The sequence below is a fragment of the Haliotis rufescens genome, unplaced genomic scaffold, assembly GCF_023055435.1.
Source record: "Haliotis rufescens isolate VD_foot unplaced genomic scaffold, xgHalRufe1.0.p SCAF_32, whole genome shotgun sequence".
Classification (NCBI taxonomy): Eukaryota; Metazoa; Mollusca; class Gastropoda; order Lepetellida; family Haliotidae; genus Haliotis; species Haliotis rufescens.
Window position 1 is genome coordinate 5382442 of NW_025964024.1, and position 20317 is coordinate 5402758.

Below are 20317 nucleotides of genomic sequence, written 5' to 3' on the forward strand. Positions count from 1 at the left end.
TATCTCAACATAATCTTGGTTTAACAAACGAATCATCATGATATAATTCTTCATCAACAGGTACATTTTTGGGGCCATCGTCAATAATGTAATCTGGTTCAGAGTCTGTTCTAGCATTTAAATCTCCACATATGATAAACAAAGAGTCAATTCCATATTTATGTTTTAACTCTTCTAGTTTATCTTCTAATAAGCCGACACCACTGTCTTCATTGTCATACTCCGTTGACCCCGCCGGGTTTATATAGAAGAATGCAAGAAATCCGCTTGAAATGTGATTTTAATGCTTTGCTTATGCAAACAGAAATTTCCCCCAGAAAATCGTCCACGGTTCTGCCGACGTTTTCCCTCTGATGTAAAACAAAGATAATCATCAGAAGTGTTACATTTTTCTGCACCACAACACATCGTCTCTAAGAAACCAAATATATCAAAATTGTACAAAAAGATACAACAAAATTGCAGGAAAGAGTAGATCGGAGACCATTTACGTTCCAAGTGCAAATTGATAAAATATTTTTTGGGACAGTAGCAAAGGTAGATACTGGTTGAGGGGCATCACAGCTCTGTCTATCACTGGAGCCTACGGCCGTTCTCCTATGGTGTCTCGCGTTGTCTCCCTTCAGAGGGAGAATTGTCCGAGTTATCTCCCCTTGCCATATCTGAATGTTGAGTATCATTATGGGAATGTGTTTGCGGGGACGATCTCTTCACCCAGTAACGTCGCTGTCCAATTTGTTGCAGCTCACACGTTGATTCATCTAGAATGTACACACTGCCGTCTGTAATGAGCTTGTCGTAGCTAAGAAAGGCGGTACATCCCTCCTTCTTTGTCCATAAACGGGAACAGCTGTGATCGAAGCCACATCAACCTTTCTGTGAAGTCCTCCGATATGCGAAAGTTATTGTTACCTTTAAGGTGCTGCTTTCTGTCTGCCTTCAAAATACTCGGTTTGTCTTTGTAAGACGCAAACTTGACAATGACAGGCCGAGTTGCTTTCTTACTGTTTAAACGGTGTGCCCTCTCTATTGGTACTGAATCAGCGTCAGGAAGTCAAATTTGGTCATGGAGGAAGGCTTTAACTTTCGACTCACTCATATCCCATGGTTCTCCACGTTCTTCTTTCAGGCCAGGGGCGGTCTGGTAGCCTAGTGGTTAAAGCGTTCGCTCGTCACGCCGAAGACCCGGGTTCGATTCCCGACATGGGTACAATGTGTGAAGCCCATTTCTGGTGTCCCCCGCCGTGATATTGCTGGAATATTGCTAAAAGCGGCGTAAAACCAAACTCACTCACTCACTCTTTCAGGCCATGAAATATGAGATTTGATCTTTTTGATTGAGCCTCAATGTTATCAGTTTTTAATACCAGATTAATAACCTTTTGCTTTAAATCATCATTTTCCAATTTCATATTCACAAGTCTCTCATCGTAATCTTTGACGAACAAATCACATTTCAGGCTTATAGCCGGCAATGAACATCAAGTCAGTTCTTCTGCACACTTTTCCCCATTGTTCTTTCGTTTTGTAATCGGCTATTGGATACTTGTGTAAATAGCAAGAATGTGTACTATCTCGTTCTGTCATTCCAACAATCTCAACAGACTGGTGTAATCACTGATTTTCAGTGATCGATTGATATAATTCCCACAGCTATTTGCCTTTTACGCCCAAATAAATCTTTTTAGGCGGGTAATCGAGACTGTTTATTCTCTGGCGCTGACGTTTTATAGTTGGTATGTAGGAAACGATCATTATTCTTACGTACATTCAGTACGTCTGGAATATCTTCAATAGTCCAGTCAGTGGAATAAAAATTAGAATGCAAGGCAGCTACGACATGTGTATTAATGTTGACATCTTACAAGCATTGTCCTGTTTTTTTCCTTATACATTCTATACTATATATAATCAAGTATATCATGACTTAAGCATTCCATCGTTTGAGATACAAATGCGATACGATATGTAATATTCCGGTTGTATAGTGCTTGTCCACTGAGGTACAACATCTCAGTTTAAGATGTTTACCCCTACTAAAACAAGTTAACTCCGAGTCGATATTTTATGGTATGTTTGTATGACGCGGTCAGGATCGAACCATCGGCCTTCCGAACTCCGGGCATATGCAAGACCACATAGACAGTCCAATATGTCGTGATACACATTCAAAAGTGTATATACTAGGAATCGTGGCATAATCATCATAATCCTTCTACACATTAACATGTTTTTACATATGTCCGTCACGACTAAAACTCATAGAGGAAACTCAATGTTCTCTTTAAATTGACTGTTCTTGGCGCATACCATAAAGAATCAACCATGACTACCAACAGAAGCGTCTGGGACGAGATGTGAACCTGAAAAAAACCCTATACATCTTTTTTCTATTACACATGCATGTACTTGTTGAATTAAAAAAGATTTCTCTACCCTACACTCATTTTTCGTAAATGTATATGTATTCATGTATGATTTGGGTTTGACTGACCAGAATGGCTTCCCTTGTGTCGTGCACACACATATGAACGTCAGTTTCGCGATCATGTGACCGATCTCTCTACCAATGGAAAAGCCGTATATCAGGTGAACTACACATTAAAAAATATTACGAGATACATGTATAAGGAGAAAGCCTGGTATGGAATATATTGATATTGGTAGATTGCTTCTGTTCTCAGGATTCATTTAGGAAATGTTATGACGTCACTGCCTTGTAAGTTGAAAGATGAATAATTGTCTCCCTTTTGTAACTCGTCTTGTGTTTTATCTGCTTCTGTGTTCGAGTCGCAAAACGTATCACCATGTAGTCCCTTCTTGCTACTGGCTCTGAAATAAATAGCACATGCTTAAATACGAAGCAGTAAGTACCATACGTTAGAACTAACGGTGATGAGCTGAAATCCTAAATCAATCTTTTATCACAACGATGTATTTGTGAGCTTGCAAAACCGCCCTTGATGCTATTAATATCTTATGACACACTAATATTACGGAGATATTTGTCATCGCGGCCCCGCTGATTAACGTCACTCATTCACTAGCAGTATATCAGTATGATGCTAGTGTAAATTTGTAGATTTGTTAAATGGGTATTTGTGGCCAAAGTGACTAGATAGTTCTAAAAATCGAGGACGAATTGGTACAAAATCCTGTTGCCTGGTAGATTATGTGTGATCGTACCCAGTGTTGCTCACACTGTCGACCACTGGTTCGTCTGTTCATGACCTAATTCCAGTGTGCCATGATATAGCTGCACTAGAGCTGACTATAGAACCGCGATATGATACACATTAATACAGGCTGCTGTGACATAGTTATACTATAGCTGACCACAGGTTAACTTGTCACATGTCATTGTCAAACAGGTGAACTAATTTACTAGCTGAATGGGTTTCTACGAACATTTCCTTACAATTTCAAAAGATACGAAGAATAATTTTCGCTTAAATATGTGTGTGTAACAATAAGACAGCTCTATCTCGGGGTTGCTATTGGATTATAGGTTTGATTACAACGAACAGTAAGCAGGGTCCATTGTGACGTGACAAGCAGGTGACGTCATGATGTGCGTACAGGATTGCCCGCCGCCCTGTGTGGGTTTACTGGCCAATCAGACAGATAGGATATTTAAAGAGCAAAGATAAAGAGGAATACGTGATATACCTTGTGTACTTTTTAAAACTGGCCGCCATAGTATTTTGCAATTAGTGAGTGAGTGAGTTGGGTTTAACGCCGCTTTTAACAGTATTCCAGTTATATCACGGCGTGTCTGCTTAATGTGGGAAGAAAGCCCGAAGTGATCCAGGTCTCGGACGTTTACCACTTCGATGAAACCCACGAGCACGGGTATGGTGCTGACAAACCTAGAAACATATTCGGGGCGAACGGGCATTCGAATCATAATCATAGGTTTCTGGCGTGCCCAACGGACGCAACTCTGCACAACGAATCGCGACAGCTTAGACGACTTGGCCACCCGTGCCCCGCTTCTCGAGCTATGAAATAGTAGGATAAAGAGGAACAGGGTCGATATAATATATTATTTTCGGATATGTGCTACATTAAAAAAATGACAGGTGTGTAGTGTGTGAGTAGTAAACTGACAAACAGAACACCTGGCACTACAATCACACAAATAATGAAGCTGACACAAGTAGTCGTTACCGATGTACTGGTGTTATGCGAAGACAACGCTTAAAAGTATCAGCACCCAGCCCACACCACGAATCGGACTGAAACATGATGCAGTGAAAAACGATTATTGTCAACCACCGACGCTGCAATCAGTCTCACGGATGACATTCGCGAGGCGTCTCCTCATGCTGCTTATGAGGCTTTCAACATGGGTGCCCTCTGTCATTAATGGTTCAGTGCATGGGTCAGTTCATTCAATTAATAGATGATGCACGCTCAGTACATTAAAACAATATGCTGTCCATTGTTTGTCATTATTGTTCGGAATTGGATTTTGAATCAGGTAGTACTTATGTGTAAATATAGCGTTCACTAGATGATAAAAATATGTGCGTGTCCAGGTAGTATAGACGAATAAGGGAAATTAATATAGTACAAAATATACTCAATCATACTTTCCAAATGTTTTGGCATCATCGATGTTTTCGGGGAGTTGTTGACGCCTGGTTTCTGGAAGTAGAAGGGAAAGAAGTCCCGCGCAAACGGTAACAGCTCCGAACACAATCAGTGGAAGCACCGTCTCTAGGCTGCCCCCGAGGAGGATGCCCTGGGAAGATATGGATAATGACAAGAGCAGTCTTTAAAAAGACATATGGTAGGTTGGCCACGCACCGCTTGCTGGAGGACAACATTTTTCATTTCTATTCCGCTCCTGTTACTTGTACACAGATTTTTGGCGGAATTATGGTGGAATTACCTCCCACGTTTTCACCCTAGAATTACATACATACCGATTAAACAGCTCTAGAACATTTACAAATTCAATTTGAATTCCCATTCAGTCATATACTGGTAGTGCGGCCTTCTAATTTTATCTTTATTATTCCCCTGCATGTGCATGGACGTGTCGGGCTCCACTTTCTTCATAGGGTCCGTGAAGGATACAGCCATCTCGCGAAATGCATGTGTTTGATTTTCCCAATTCCGGCAATGCCGAAATTCATAGTCATATGCATAAAGACACAAATCAGAGAGGAGGGTTGCACAATTGGAACATGTCATGCAAATAAAAGCGACAAAACCCTTTCTAGAATCATTAAGAAGCCTTTGTAAGATTCCGACTATATCATAAGAATGTGTTTATTAATCACTATAAATTAGGCTGAATGTGTGATTGAGATATCACTAAACATCAAACGTAGTGTCAACTTTCGAAGAAGTGTCTAGCATAAGAGTAAACCACAACGTCATACATACCAGATCTGCAATATAGGGGGCGACAACTCCTCCAACAGATGAAAATAAAGAGTTGACACCCATTCCAGAGTTTCGCACTACAGTTGGAAACAGTTCGGCGGAAAATACGTAAATGATGCCAAAGGCTGCAGAAGCACCAAGTTTCCCAACCATTGACAGTGCTGTTGTAATCCACACGTGAGCTGAAAACAACATGCCGGAAAGGATAGAATATCCATTCTGGTCTTTTAGTAGCATATACAGTAAACTACGGTTATAACGAACTCAAAGGGATTACTAATTTTAGCTCGTTATAACCGTAGTTCGTTATAAGCATATATACAGCATAACTACAGCAAATAGTTGGGACCAAAGGGTAAATTCGTCATATACGTCAGTTCGTTATAAGCGTGTTCGTTTTAACCGTAGTTTACTGTATTGTTATCTTAGTAAAAGTTAATAAATAAGTATCATGTCAAATAAGATTCAATGTTTGCTTATGGCACAAATACACGGATAAGAAGCTTGATGATTATGTAGGTGCCATGAGCAAGATGTTTTGTTTGATTTCTTGACATATGGGAACTACAGTTTAAATATTAAGATTTAACCTAATAACAATACATTGTAGCACGGGCCTTCTGTAACTCCCGATGCCCTGTGAAGGGGTGGAGCCTTCGATGCCCTGTGAAGGGGTGGAACCTTCGATGCCCTGTGAAGGAGTGGAGCCTTCGATACCCTGTTAATGGGTGGAGCCCCCCATACATTGCACTTTGAGCAGTGGCCATAAGTCGCTTTTTCAGTCTGCTGTTATGGCCATAATGAAACTAGAAACTAGAATTTGAGCCCCTTGAACAATTTTGTCTGTCTTCATTAATGGGAACAAGCAAGTGAAGTTAACGCTTTATTGGTCCTGAGGTTTCTGATGAGAACGTTTTGCAGACGACACTGGCTAGGACGGACGCCAGGCAAGCAGGCCATGACATAAGCTCACTTGACTTTCAGTCAGGTGAACTAAATATGGAGGCTGGAGATTGGAAGTTAACACAAAAACGTAAGACAAAAGACGAAAGACTCCGTAAAGGAGAAATATACTAAAATACGTTGCATCAACAGATTCCCGAAGGCGTCAGTTTTACTTGTTTAATTTTGGCCAGTGGATTCCTGGTTCAGAATCAACTGCACCAACAATAGCGTGACGTCATCATAATGGGATAGAACGGGGTGTCACGTCATATGCCGTGGTGACGTGACCTGAAATTTGATTGACTCATTGCTATACTCTCGATATTTTAAGGGGGGTCAGTCTTTCGCAACTGCCCATCGAAATATCACTTGTAATTCCATTCAACAACTAGAATTGAGACGGTTAAACCGTTTCAAATGCTTACAGCTGTTGCCATATATAACAGGGAATGTGGTGGCCAGACACGCGATACCACCCAGCAGCATACTCCCACAATGCAGTTTCTTCCTTCCGGTACGGTCGAGGAGGAAGATGCAGAGGACGTAGGCAACAGTCTCCATGATGTTGGCGATTGTGAAGTTGAGGAAGATGTCTCCGCTGAGGTTCTGTACGTTCAGTCCAAGGCCGTAGTAGACCATGCTGATTACAAACCTGAAACACAGCGAAGGCCGCATGTGAGAAACATTTAAATCTGTTTGTCCAATTACCGAAATGGACCCAATATCGTAAACTGCTTCTAGGATGCTTATCTATTATTAGGAGGTCGTCTTACAGGCTCTCCCTGCCACACTTATACTCTGCCGCCCACCTCCTTACGGTGGCATAGGGAGTGGCATCCTTTCCGAGTGTTGTACCCATATTTCATGAATAGCTTTCGGGTGAAAATTTGACTTGCCGTTTCATGTGTTTGTGACGGGTACCACCTGTGGGGAATGATGCGCTCAATTTTTCGCGAACACTTGTTATCATCCCCATTTGCCAGTGATTCATAATTGAAGTAAACACTTGACTCGCCTTTGCATGTGTTTTCATAAGAAAACATGTTCATGATATAGTCGGAATCATGCAATGGACTCTTAGCTGAGATGTTATCTAAAATCTATGAATGCTTTATAACGTCAGCTACTATCTTGTTATGGCATGACCCACGTCTTCAGATTCTTATCTGAAACCACTGAACTGACGGAGCGGAAACTTATCTGACATTGTTCCGATCCGACCTGTGATATAATCACGGCATTTAAGACCATTTTATTGCCAATGTGATGTCATTTTGTTTATGTGTAGTTTGTAGTCTAATCAGAAAGCATTGGACAAATGAAGCTGAACATATGTCAAATGTAACAAGGGGCCAGAAGTTAGCGGCGGGTTCGCTATTCGTTTTTCGAATAACGAAAAACAAGCCAGCAACGGGTTCGTTATTCAAAGGCTGTATATTAAACAACTACAGTAATGTGGTCAAATACACTGAAACTCATTTAATATATGACAGCAGGTTCGTCTTACATCATCATCTAAAAGCTGTTTAGTTATTCAGTACTTTTGAATAACGAAAAACAAACCAGCACCGGGTTCGTTATTCAGACTTGGTATAAAAATATAAGATACCGTATTTACAGTGGGTTCGTTATTCGTTATTAGTTTTTCGAAAAACGAAAAACAAGCCAGCATCGGGTTCCTTATTCAAAGGCTGTATATTAAACAACTGCAGTAATGTGGTCAAATACACTGAAACTCATTTAATATATGACAGCAGGTTCGTCTTACATCATCATCTAAAAGCTGTTTAGTTATTCAGTACTTTTGAATAACGAAAAACAAACCAGCACCGGGTTCGTTATTCAGACTTGGTATAAAAAATATAAATATACCGTATTTACAGTGGGTTCGTTATTCGTTATTAGTTTTTCGAATAACGAAAAACAAGCCAGCACCGGGTTCCTTATTCAAAGGCTGTATATTAAACAACTACAGTTATGTGGTCAAATACAACTAAAACTCATTTAATATATGACAGCAGGTTCGTCTTACATCATCATCTAAAAGCTGTTTAGTTATTCAGTACTTTTGAATAACGAAAAACAAACCAGCACCGGGTTCGTTATTCAGACTTGGTATAAAAAATATAAGATACCGTATTTACAGTGGGTTCGTTATTCGTTATTAGTTTTTCGAATAACAGAAAACAAGCCAGCACCGGTTTCCTTATTCAAAGGCTGTCTATTAAACAACTGCAGTAATGTGGTCAAATACACTGAACTCATTTAATATATGACAGCAGGTTCGTCTTACATCATCATCTAAAAGCTCTTAGTTATTTAGTACTTTTGAATAACGAAAACAAACCAGTCCCGGGTTCGTTATGCAGTTTGAAATGGAATAAAGAATCTGCTACTGTTTTTATTTATGTACTTATTTACAATAAAGACTTAAATTGTGGGAAACCTTTGCAGAAGTAACCCTCATTAAATATTGACTGTATTTTAGGGCAAATAAACACATATAGGAAAATGTAATTGTATAATAAGTGTGGCTCGTAGACCCTGTCACTGTATCGCTTTCTCCAACAACCACCCACCACCCCCAATTCCTACATCCGTTCCCACAGAAATAAAACGTTTCTGGTCAGTGTCCATCGTCGCCCCCAACAGACAGGATGTCTTACAATGTATCTATATTTTCATAAACTACATGACTGTTCAGTTAATGGTGGTGACATATCACACACCTCCATTAAGATGTCTTATTACTGTCCGAATGTCTGATACTATGACATTAGATTTGTTTGGGTTTGTAACTTTGATCGTTGACTACGACCTGTAATGGATCACATGATTGTATTCATCATGAAGGTGACAAGTTAACCTCACGTTTGTTTGCACGTTTCCAGACAACCACTTGCATAGTGTTGTAAACTTAGATTATAGTTCAGTAGAGTTCAAGACTTCAGTAAACATAAGTGCACATTGTCTGTATAGCAGATTGCCATTTAGTATTATACCAGCCAGATGGATCAGTTTTGCTTTGTGACGTATATAACTTTCTGTCCACAGCAAATTTACCTATAAAATGATCATAACTGCTATCCGACGAACGACCTTTTATAGAAAATACTGTCTGGGTAACTCACTACATTTAACTGTAATGAAAATTATCATACAAGAGTGTAAGTAGTATTGTAACCCTTACCTACAAATAAAGTGAATACAGTTTGATTTATCCCCTTTTAGTTCGTAATTATTCATCCATAAACTGCCGGAAAGAATCCGACTGAATAGAGTTATTGATAAAAGATAAATGGTGCTGTTTAGATGCCAGTTTCTGGACAGCACTAAAAACCTCTTGAACATAGATTAGACCACCTCACATTTGTCAATTTGTTGGACATGAACTGAAAACTAAAATGTTGCAGTTTAGTTTTTCGTTATTCAAAAGTACTGAAAACAGCTTTTGGGCTATGTAAGACGAATCAGCCTTCATATATTAAATGAGTTTCAGTGTACTTGACCACATTACTATAGTTGTTTAATAAACAGCTTTTGAATAAATCTATAAGTGTATTATACGTAGGATGAAGGTGCCTGTCTGCAAGGCTATTCTACCCACCAGTTAAAGAAGATGATGAGACATCTGATGAAGAGAACTGGCGTTGTGAACATTTCCCACACCTTGCCTTGAGGCTGATTTTCCTGCTTCAGAGTCGACTTGTCGAATATTTTGGGAGGAAGGTCCACGCCGTTTACTTCTGCCGCCTTCCGGATAATCTGTTCAGCTTCAGCGTCCCTCCCACGTGACAGCAGCCATCTTGGAGATTCGGGAATAAACCTGTGAGAAAAAGGATGACTGAGAATTGACGCCCACACAGAAACGTTCCAACACATTTTCGTGTAAAGGCGACGTCATATTACTTTGTGAAAAACGAATCGCGTGGTTAGCAGAATCCACAAAAAATAAACTTGAGTAAAATGTTTTCTGAAATACTGACTGACAAAAATTAATTTATCAAGAATAATATCTCTACTGTAAGAAAACTAACGGAAAACATAACACATAACAGGAACGACCTGATGACTTGATGCAATGATGTCCGATGCAATTTTCTATTTTGACGTGTACCGTAATATGTTCCCGTGTTTGTTCATGTCAACGCTTGACCTACATTTGTATGTGTTTGTAACAGGTGACACGAGTTGGGCGGTATACGATCATCTTTGTGTAAACACCTTGTATGAACACTAGTGATTCATTAACACATGCTTAAAGTATAGTCGGAATCGCACGACCGTATGATGATTATGGACAGGGTTGTGTCGCTTTGTGACTTGACGCCCACATGACGACTACACGACTCCTACACGACGCCCACATGACGCCTACATGACGCCCACATGACACCCACATGACGCCCACATGACGCCCACAAGGACATGCGAATCAGTGTGTTATGTGTAATACTGCAAAATGAAGAAACATTTATCATTACAAGAATCATTTACATTTATTAACCTACAAAACAAAAACAAAGTATTTGCAAAAGTGTCTATAGCACTTACCACCACATGATTAGAATCAGTGCTGAAGGCGCAGAGAGAGCTAGTTGCAGATGGTGCCAGTCTCGCAGACAATAGGCAGCGGCGCCAAGGATGAACAAACCAAGACACCAAAACAGGTCAATGACCATTCCTGCAATCACCCGCTTTGATGGTCCCACAAACTCCATCCCTATAAGAAAGAGGAAATATTGCCTAGGCTCATAACTTGATAATATCAACAATAAATTGTCATAATTACATAATTAAATTTTCGTTGTGTTCATTGTAATTTCTGCTTTTCTGCTTAGCTGAATTGGTCACGTATTATTTCATTAATTTCAAAGTGAATATAAAAAATTAAGCCACAGCCTGAATGCTGTCATCACTAGGTACGGAATGTCGGGGAATTCCAAGACGTATTACAGTCGAGTGAATGTCCGTTCTGCTAATGACCGGTGAAGATCCGGGGTAGAATAGGTCTTCGGATGGTTGATGCATGTCATCGATCCAAATTGCGTGGATGGATGCTCATGATATCAATCACTGGATAGTCTGGTCCAGACTCGATTATTTACAGACCGCCGTCATATATAGTTGGAATATTGCTGAGTGCGGCGTTAAACAACAAACCAACCAACCATCCTCTCTGTTAATCTGTAGCATCATGTCGCCGCGAATAGCTGCAAAATTGCTGATGCGGCGTTAAGCAGTATTCACTCACTCACTCACTCACTCACTCACTGTAGCATCATGAAGTTATCCACTCATATAATAACATTTTAGTGTTCGTTTTCGGTGTCAAACATACCAACTATACCAACCTGAGAACTATAACTATAGTTTAAATCCAGTGATTACTGTCCATGTCATTTGAAACAGCCACCTTCTCCCTGACCTACTTGTTCTGATTCGTATATTTGCAGCTCGTCTTCTTGCCTCTTGCCATGATTGATAGGTCCCGTGAACTTTGTTTGACGTTACTCTCTTGGCACTTAACTTTGTGAGCGTGTCAGGTTATGTGCATAAATTAAACAATCACCTTATTCATGTCACGCCACAGTATGTATTCCTACGCCTGGAATGATTATAATCTTGTCATATTTGTCTACTGATGCATCTTATTTGATTTAATAAATTTGTTTTGATTAAACTTTTTTTGATATAACACATTTTTTCGTTGTCGAGTTTAATAATCAGGATTGACTGTGTATTTTGTTCGGTTCATTGAGGTACGGGGATTTATAAGTTTGCAAATCGGTTCATTTCTCAACCGAAAGCAAAATACATAGTCTGTCCTTCAAGGAACTAACCTATAACATATGCCACCATGTAGAGTCCAGAATTAGCCATTCCCTCGATGAACCTCAGTGCGTTGAAGATCACCATATTAGGAGAAAAGGCTATGCCGATACAGCTAGCAGAGTGGAGCAACACATTGAAAAAGTACGTTTTTTTCCGACCAATCCTGAAAGTAGGGAAATTACATGTATGTGCTTTAAAACAACCCACCATGCTAAAATCACTCCGAACATTGTGTTCAGGACTTTTCCGATTGTCTTACAACTTTTAAATCTTTTTTGGGTAATTATGAATGCAGGATACACTACGACGAGTTCTACAGGCCATACATGTTGAGGAACTTCGCTTGAAAACTGGGTTACATTATAAGAATAAATAGCTATTTCCAATGATTGAAATGCCTCCTCGGCAGATCCAGTGGACTAAGGTGCTGAATGTTTCCGGTGTAGACTTACATTGCTAAGCCGTGTTCTGGTTCGCTGGTTAGTTCGACTGTTAGCGAACATAGCGCCATGCACATCCAAAGCTAGGGGCCGCCTCCGTGGTCTAGTGGTAGAGCGTCCACCCGGAGAGCGGAAGGTCCGGGGTTTGATCCCCGGCCGCGTCATACCAAGAAACGTTTAAATGTGGTACTTGTTGTGACCCTGGCTGGCGCTCGGCATTAAATGGATAACACAAGGACTGGTCGGCTCGGAGTCAGTATACTGTGTCTGAGTGGGGTATTCATGTTAAACTGCGGCATGGTATCTCAATGGGCTAGCAGGATAAATCGGTAGCAGTCCGGACTAGTACAAGCAGACACACACACACACACACACACACACACACACACACACACACACACACGTGCATTCACGTCTTATCATAAATACAATAATCTTGGACGCGGCGTTAAACCCCATTTCAACTCACCTCACCTCACCCAAAATTAGACCAACATTAATCCCATGGCGCGATATAGCTAAAATATGGTTCAAAGAGATCAACTTACAAATCAGATGCCAAGCCGAAGACGAACGACCCGGTTAGCCCACCCGCAAAGGCCAAGGAGTTAGATGTGGCTCGCCATGCCTTGTTACCACACACGAAGTTGAACTGTAAGATACCAACTAATTGTTACAATCACATCCTGAAGCATAACAATGGTTAGAAGTTATTTCTCAAAATATAGACGAGGCATTAAAATATTCTGTGACTGCTGACACCAGCATGTCACAGCGTAAATATCGCCCTTTGGCTGTCGCGTTACCGTGGTCGTGGATTCAAACACCAGAGAGTGTGAAGACTCCCCAACACTGCTGATGTAAATGTACTTTGTTAAATGTAAATGTTTCGTTGTGTTCTGGCATTGAAATAAGCACATAATGTGTCCATAGTAGTTATGAAAACTCACTTCTGACTGGGCCGTGGACGTGAAGGTGGTTTTGTCATACACCCAGGATGTACATTCTCGTGTATTGTTCCCCGCTGTCAAGTTAGTGTACACGCTACACTCTGACAACGTCGATACGCCGTCCTCATCACGGTCCCAGGGGATGCTGCCGTTCACTACCACATCATGACCTTGACCTTGGCTATTGTAGGTATCATTGGCTAACCCTGGCGCTGCACATCTTGAAACCACAAATACAAGTTCAAGCTATAACCACAAGCTACAAACCTATATAACAATGTTGAGTTCAATCAAATGCATGAAATGCAAATCAAATGCAGGTTCATAACATGTCACATTTGAGTTTTTAAAATGTTCTTGACAACTTACCTGAAATTCGGAAGAGCCATAGAAAATACAGGCAAAAGAGACTGAAAGGCACACGTGATGGCTGGTACACACACCATCAGGTAGAGGCGTTTCTGGTAGGGGCCAAACTCCCCCAAATGTTCTAATATTGTGTCAAACTTCATGGCCAACTAACTCCCAACAACGTCTTCACCAAATCGAAAGACGAAGTGACCCCAACAGATGTGTGAGGAATATGTTACATTCGTCATTGTAACTCTATACGTTGTGGTGTGACCGTCCTTATGTACGCATGGCCTTGCCTTATCTACTCCACAGAGGCTCCTCACAATCAGTCTTATCACATACACAAACACAGCGCGCCCCTTATGCTGACATTTTGATATATGGGAATATGATAGGAACACATTTGGAATTTTTTGAAACCTCTTGAAGTCGTACACCACTTTCTCGACGTATCATTTAAGACTTACTGAGATGTCTCGGCATCTTCCTAGTTCTAGGGTGGAAACGTCACGATATGGCTGAAATATTGCCGATGTGACTTAAAATTTTAACTCACTCACTAGGGTGGAAACTGGACTTTCACAGTCAGTTAACTTCTTTGTCTCAGGGAGATGCTGTCCCGGCTCTGTGGCCAAACTGCCCGTGAAGATCCGGGGTAGAATAGGTCTTCAGCAACCCATGCTTGCTGTAAAAGGCGACTATGCTTGTCGTTAGAGGCGACTAACGGGATCAGGTGATCAGGCTCGCTGACTTGGTTGATGCATGTCATCGATCCCAATTGCGTGGATCGATGCTCATGATATCAATTACAGAATTTTCTGGTTCAGACTCGATTATTTACAGACCGCCGTCATATAGGTGGAATATTGCTGAGTGCGGCGTTAAACAAACAACAAACCAACCAATTTATGGCCCTTCGCTCTACCCGCGCTTCTGATACCCCACTATAGTTACGATGGCCCCAAGAGCTTTGAGTTAACGACGTGGATGATTGTTAATAATGTTGATCACTGGATTTTCAACATGCAAATATTTACTTCTTTCAGGGAAATTGTAAGAGTGGCGGAAGCTACCGGTAGAGCAGAACATGCTTACCCTTTTCGTGAACACCTGGTGTCATCGCTGATTGTCAGTGATCATTATTTAGCCTTACCAAAGTCCAGGGTTTGCTTCCACGCTGGATTGGGGGCACGGGTGGCCCAGTCGTCTAAGGCGCCGAGATTCGCTGTGCAGAGTTGCGTGCCTCTGGCACGCCAGAAACCTATGATTGTGGGTTCGAATCCCCGTTCGCCCAAATTATGTTTCTAGGTTTGTCAGCACCATACCCGTGCTCGTGGGTTTCACCGAAGTGGTAAACGTCTTAGACCTGCATCACTTGGGGCTTTCCTCCCACATTAAGCTGACACGTATATATATAGTGCGCACGCCGTGATATAACTGGAATAATGTTAAAAGCGGCGTTAAACCCAACTCACTCACTCACTTATGTTAGCAATGACATTACACACACAACTAAAACACATTCCAAATTCCGTATTATAATATATCACTGAATAAGAGCGTGAAGACTGACAGGTGATTTTTAAAACACCTGAGTCAAGACCCCAAGACGGTAAGGATATACAAGCTATACTCACTGACATGTTTAACGACTTATTGTTGACATGAAGTATTCAAACGGCACACATTCGCCGTATGCATGTTCTGAGGGTCCTTGTGTAAGTAGAGCAGTGTGTGTTCTGATTTGCATACATAAAACAGCTCAATAGTCGGAGCTAGACCACACCAATGTGTAAAAGTACAAACAAAACAGCTGCAGTGGGCTGTATAGTGGTCCCACCCCGGGGACCACCTCCGTGGTCGAGCGTCTGTCCGGAAAGCGGAAGGCTGCTTGTTCGATCCCTTGCCGCGTAATACCAAGATACGTTAAAAGTGGTACTTGTTGTTACCCTGCCTGGCGCTCGGCATAAAGGTGACAAAACAAGGACAGGTCGACTCGGAGTTAATTGATGTTAGTGGGGTATTCATGTTAAAACTGCCACATGGTCTCTCAGTGCGCTATTATCATAAAACCGGCAATACACACACGCACACGCACAAGCACACGCGCTTCGCTAACGCGATGTTAACCCCTGTTCACACCTCACCGTTCTATCTTGGAGCAAAATATAATAATAGCAGTCGAGATGGCAAGCAGAATATCCCTCGTCTGGTTAATGCTTACATAGTCTGTGGCCATATTGTTGAATTCAGGCGGTTGAGCCCGGCTTGATTAGTTGACAAACCATAGTTTTGCTGTCCTGTCAATGATGGATGCTCTTGTTTGTTTTAACGATGGACACTGAGATATATGTAATCATGTTTAATAATTATCACTTTGTGTTAAAACGTGTTGATGGAAAAGGTGGAGGAGCGCTCTCTTTTCTATCTCCTGAATGAATCCTCTTGAACATGAACGTTCTGTAATTAATGAATATATATTTATTACTCTGGTCTTGAGTTTTCATTTAATTCAGACGATATAATATTAACGCTAACATAGTAATACACAGGTTAGACAAAGGTTGTTTAATTGTTTTGTTTGTTTGTTTGTTCGTTGTATTCAACAACATAACATTTACACCACTTTATATGAAGCACAGTCACTATTTTCCGTCCGCCCGGAGAGCGGAGGGTCCGGGGTTCGATCCCCGGTCGCGTCATACCAAAAGACGTTAAAAGATGGTACTTGTTGTTACCCTGCCTGGTGCTCGGCATTAAGGGGCTAAAACAAGGACTGGTCGGCTCGGAGTCAGTATACTGTGTTTGAGTGGGGTATTCGTGTTAAACTACGGCATGGTATCTCAGTGTGCTAGCACTATAAATCAGCATCAGTCAAGCAGCCACACTAGTACAAGCAGCCACACACACACGTGCATACACGTCGCTATATAAGTGCAATAATTTTGGACGCGACGTTAAACCCCATTTCACCTGACCTCAGAATTTTCTGCTAGTTGTTTGTTTGTTTTGTTTTTGTTTTTTGTTTAACGCCGCACTCAGCAATGTTCCAGCTATATGACGGCGGTGTGAAAAATAATCGAGTCTGGACCAGACAATCCAGTGAATGACATCATGAACATCGATCCACGGGATACAATGACATGCATCAACCAAGTCAGCGAGCCTGACCACCCGATCCCGTTAGTCGCCTCTTACGACAAGCATAGGCGCCTTTTACGACAAGCATGAGTTGCTGAAGACCTATTCTACCCCGGATTTTCACGGGTCGCTAATTGTGTTAAGGTTGTTTTCAACAGTATTTTAGTGATAGCACCGTAGTTGGGGTATTTTTTAGTCATAACACTATAGTTGAGTTTAATATGATACACTACAGGCGATCATGTACAAGATGAAATCGACTGTAAGGTAGTGAAAGTTATGTACGTTAGTCACACGCCACATTTCGGTGACACCGCAAAACTCCGCCCCAGCTGTAGTTCAAGGGGTACGCGGTGTCTCGCGGTGTCAATATCATTGTGAGCCTTTTGTGTACATGCATGATCATCGCGTCGTGTTTATTTGGCAAACAGATTGATATTTCATTCGCAAGATCGCTCAAAAGTATTAAACAACGTAGGACAACTATCACTTGACAAAAAAGACAGAACGCATGGAGTTCTATAACTTTCAACTAGAATTGTTTGGGTTAACATAAACATCAACATAAGGATGTTATGTAAACACATACAGTGAGTCCCAGAATACGTAACCTTGAGTTTGGATATCTCTAATTTAATAGCCCGTACCTAGGAACACAAAGGAGTATCGTGGAACGACAGCCATACCACCAAGATCGCTTTTTGGGACGAGGCATGAGTCTAACCGTGGCTGTCGTGTCATATTCGTGGTTTCCACAACAGGGTTTCAGTATTTTAAAATTGCTTTGTTACTTTATATCCTCTGCACGTCCAAACTGAGATAAAACGTATTTGTTTACTATAATGCATTAGCCGTTTGTCACGTGACCCCTTTTGGAAACCATGTCATGTGGATATATGGAAAGCTCTTGGAAATGTGCATTCGAAAGTATCACTAAATGAATTAAGACTACCAAAATATAAAGCCATTATAGCCGTTTGACGCAATGGAAAAATCCATATACTGTCTATCAGTTGTCCCTTATACTCCAAGACCAGTGTTGACACCCCTAACAGTATGGTAACTGCGGGAACGGCAGACCCTGGGCGGTGATCTAAATACAGACAAAGAATGGCAGGGGAAATATGATTCAAAGAGTGAGTGAGTTTGGTTTTACGTCGCTTTCAGCAATATTCCAGCAATATCACGGCGGGGGACACCAGAAATGGGCTTCACACATTGTACCCATGTCGGGAATCGAACCCGGGTCTTCGGCTTGACGAGCGAACGCTGTAACCACCGCCCCTATGATTCAAAGAAGAAAAAAGGGGAGGGTGAGCCCATGCGCATATATTTTAGCTGGTCGAAGTGTGCGCAAAACGTTTCCCCAAGTTCCAAAAACATTTTTGAGATCCTTAGGGTATTACGTCTGTGACTGCATACTAGAAACTTGTAATTTGACTTATTTTTAGGAATTTATGACAAGCTAATGGACATCTAAATACATCTGTTAACTACACTGCTATCTCGCTTATTTATCAGGAAGCGACAAATTGACAAGGATTTTTAATAACCATGATACGAAACATAACATGTTTATAGATGAAAACATAGGTACTAATGAGGGACCGGTTTTAATGAGGATTGAAGCGGGTCACAAACATTCAGCAAACCTCCTTATCAAACGCTGTTCCCACTCTGCCCCGATGAAAGGTCAGTCTACAAGAGGGTCTGTATTGTGAAGTGCTGTAGAGCTGGGGTAAGTCAACAGAAAGCTTATACACGTGTATGTACAAACCTGTCGTGAGCCCTGGAAGCCATGACTGGACAAACACTTCCATTATATTCCCGCAGGGAGTGGTGGTGGTGTGTGTGTGTGTGTGTGTGTGTGTGTGTGTGTGTGTGTGTGTGTGTGTGTGTGTGTGTGTGTGTGTGTGTGTGTGTGTGTGTGTGTCTTGAAATTGAAGACACAAGTTGATTGAAAACAGCCTGGGGATGTTGTTCCCAATCTGAACCAAACGACTGGTCGCAGTGAGCTAGCGCTATCGGTTGATTCTGGCCCTGTCGTCGGGGTGCTTCCATCTCATCCCAGACATATTCTTTAGGGCTGATCTCATCGCCTCGCTTCGTACAGCTATCAAATGTGTTTCTTTACAATATAAGCAGCCGTGGTCACCCTGATCTATCATTGAATTGCGGAACATATGTTTCAGGACATGACACTAGATCATTGTTTAGGCGAAAGAGTATACTGTCCATACACCAACGTGAGCGTTACCGATTGAGGTGAAGCCAATACTGGTTAACTGTCTATAGGTCTGATAGTAACACGTACCGCTCGTATCACGCATACCACATGCGCTGTCAGTTTAACGTGGGACCGGTCGGATCAGCGCACCTAGCTGGTTAGTGAAAGGAAGATAAATTGAAAAAGATCGCCCATTGCACTTAACAATGATGAGTTGTGTTCTCCCATTAGTTGTGATTCCATCCCGTACCATAACACGTCCATCCCCAAACTGACGCAAGCGCCGCTAAAACGTTATCTTGGACCCCCGTAGACCTTTGCGCGACCATCAGAGCTGTTAAAAAAAATGGACTCATGCTGTCTTCACCAAGTTAGGCGTGCCTGGCGGTCACTTGGAAGCAAAATTAGCGCATCGCTGGACGTTGGGACCGAATGTTGTGCTCCGTCAACCGGCTGCGCACGGTTCTGCCACTAATTGCCTCACCCTGGACCTCACCCTGGACCTCACCCTGGACTTGTCCGAACTGTGATAGTTTGGTATCAGTTCCGAACATCAGAGAGACTATATAGACTCCCTGCGTAGAGACCGCCTCATTGGTCTAGTGGTAGAGCGTCTCCCCGGAGAGCGAAAGTCCGGGGTTCGATCCCCGACCGCGTGATTCCGAAAGACTTTAAAAGATTGTACTTGTTGTTACCCTGTTTGGCACTCGGCATTAAGGGTCTAAAACAAGGACTGGTCGGCTCGGAGTCAGTATTCTGTGTCTGAGTGGGGTATTCATGTTAACTGCGACATGGTATCTCAGTGTGCTAGTACTATAACATCGGCATTTTACCGGGCTAGTACAAGCAGGCACACTCACGTGCATGCACGTCGCTATATAAGTTCAACGTTAAACACAATTTCACCTCACCCTGCGTAGATGCACCAACCGAATATGGTTGTCTTGTTGACCTGACGCCACATGTGTACGACTGGCGCGTGGCATGACATGCGAGTTGACTTGCTGTAGATGATGTCTCCAAAGAGA

The 20317-nt window shown here is 41.8% G+C and overlaps 1 protein-coding gene across 1 annotated transcript; it reads right to left on the reverse strand.

Moving 5' to 3' along the window:
• Positions 1-262: 262 nt before the first annotated feature.
• On the reverse strand, positions 263-14193 carry LOC124147685 (organic cation transporter protein-like). The gene is made up of 10 exons (XM_046518410.2): positions 13937-14193; positions 13568-13787; positions 13166-13269; positions 12186-12340; positions 10897-11065; positions 9950-10168; positions 6768-6994; positions 5398-5579; positions 4596-4747; positions 263-2832 (listed from the first exon to the last, which is right to left on the reverse strand). The coding sequence occupies exons 1-10, from the start codon at positions 14077-14079 to the stop codon at positions 2688-2690; spliced, it is 1716 nt and encodes a 571-aa protein (XP_046374366.2). The 5' UTR covers positions 14080-14193; the 3' UTR covers positions 263-2687.
• Between the last annotated feature and the right edge of the window lie 6124 nt (positions 14194-20317).

Coding starts and splice junctions, on each gene's coding strand:
- LOC124147685 (XM_046518410.2), bottom strand. CDS start 14,079: ATGAAGTTTGACACAATATTAGAACATTTGGGGGAGTTTGGCCCCTAC. Junction 4,748..5,397: donor CCCCCTATATTGCAGATCTG/GTATGTATGACG, acceptor ATATCTTCCCAG/GGCATCCTCCTCGGGGGCAG. Junction 2,833..4,595: donor GATGCCAAAACATTTGGAAA/GTATGATTGAGT, acceptor TATTTATTTCAG/AGCCAGTAGCAAGAAGGGAC.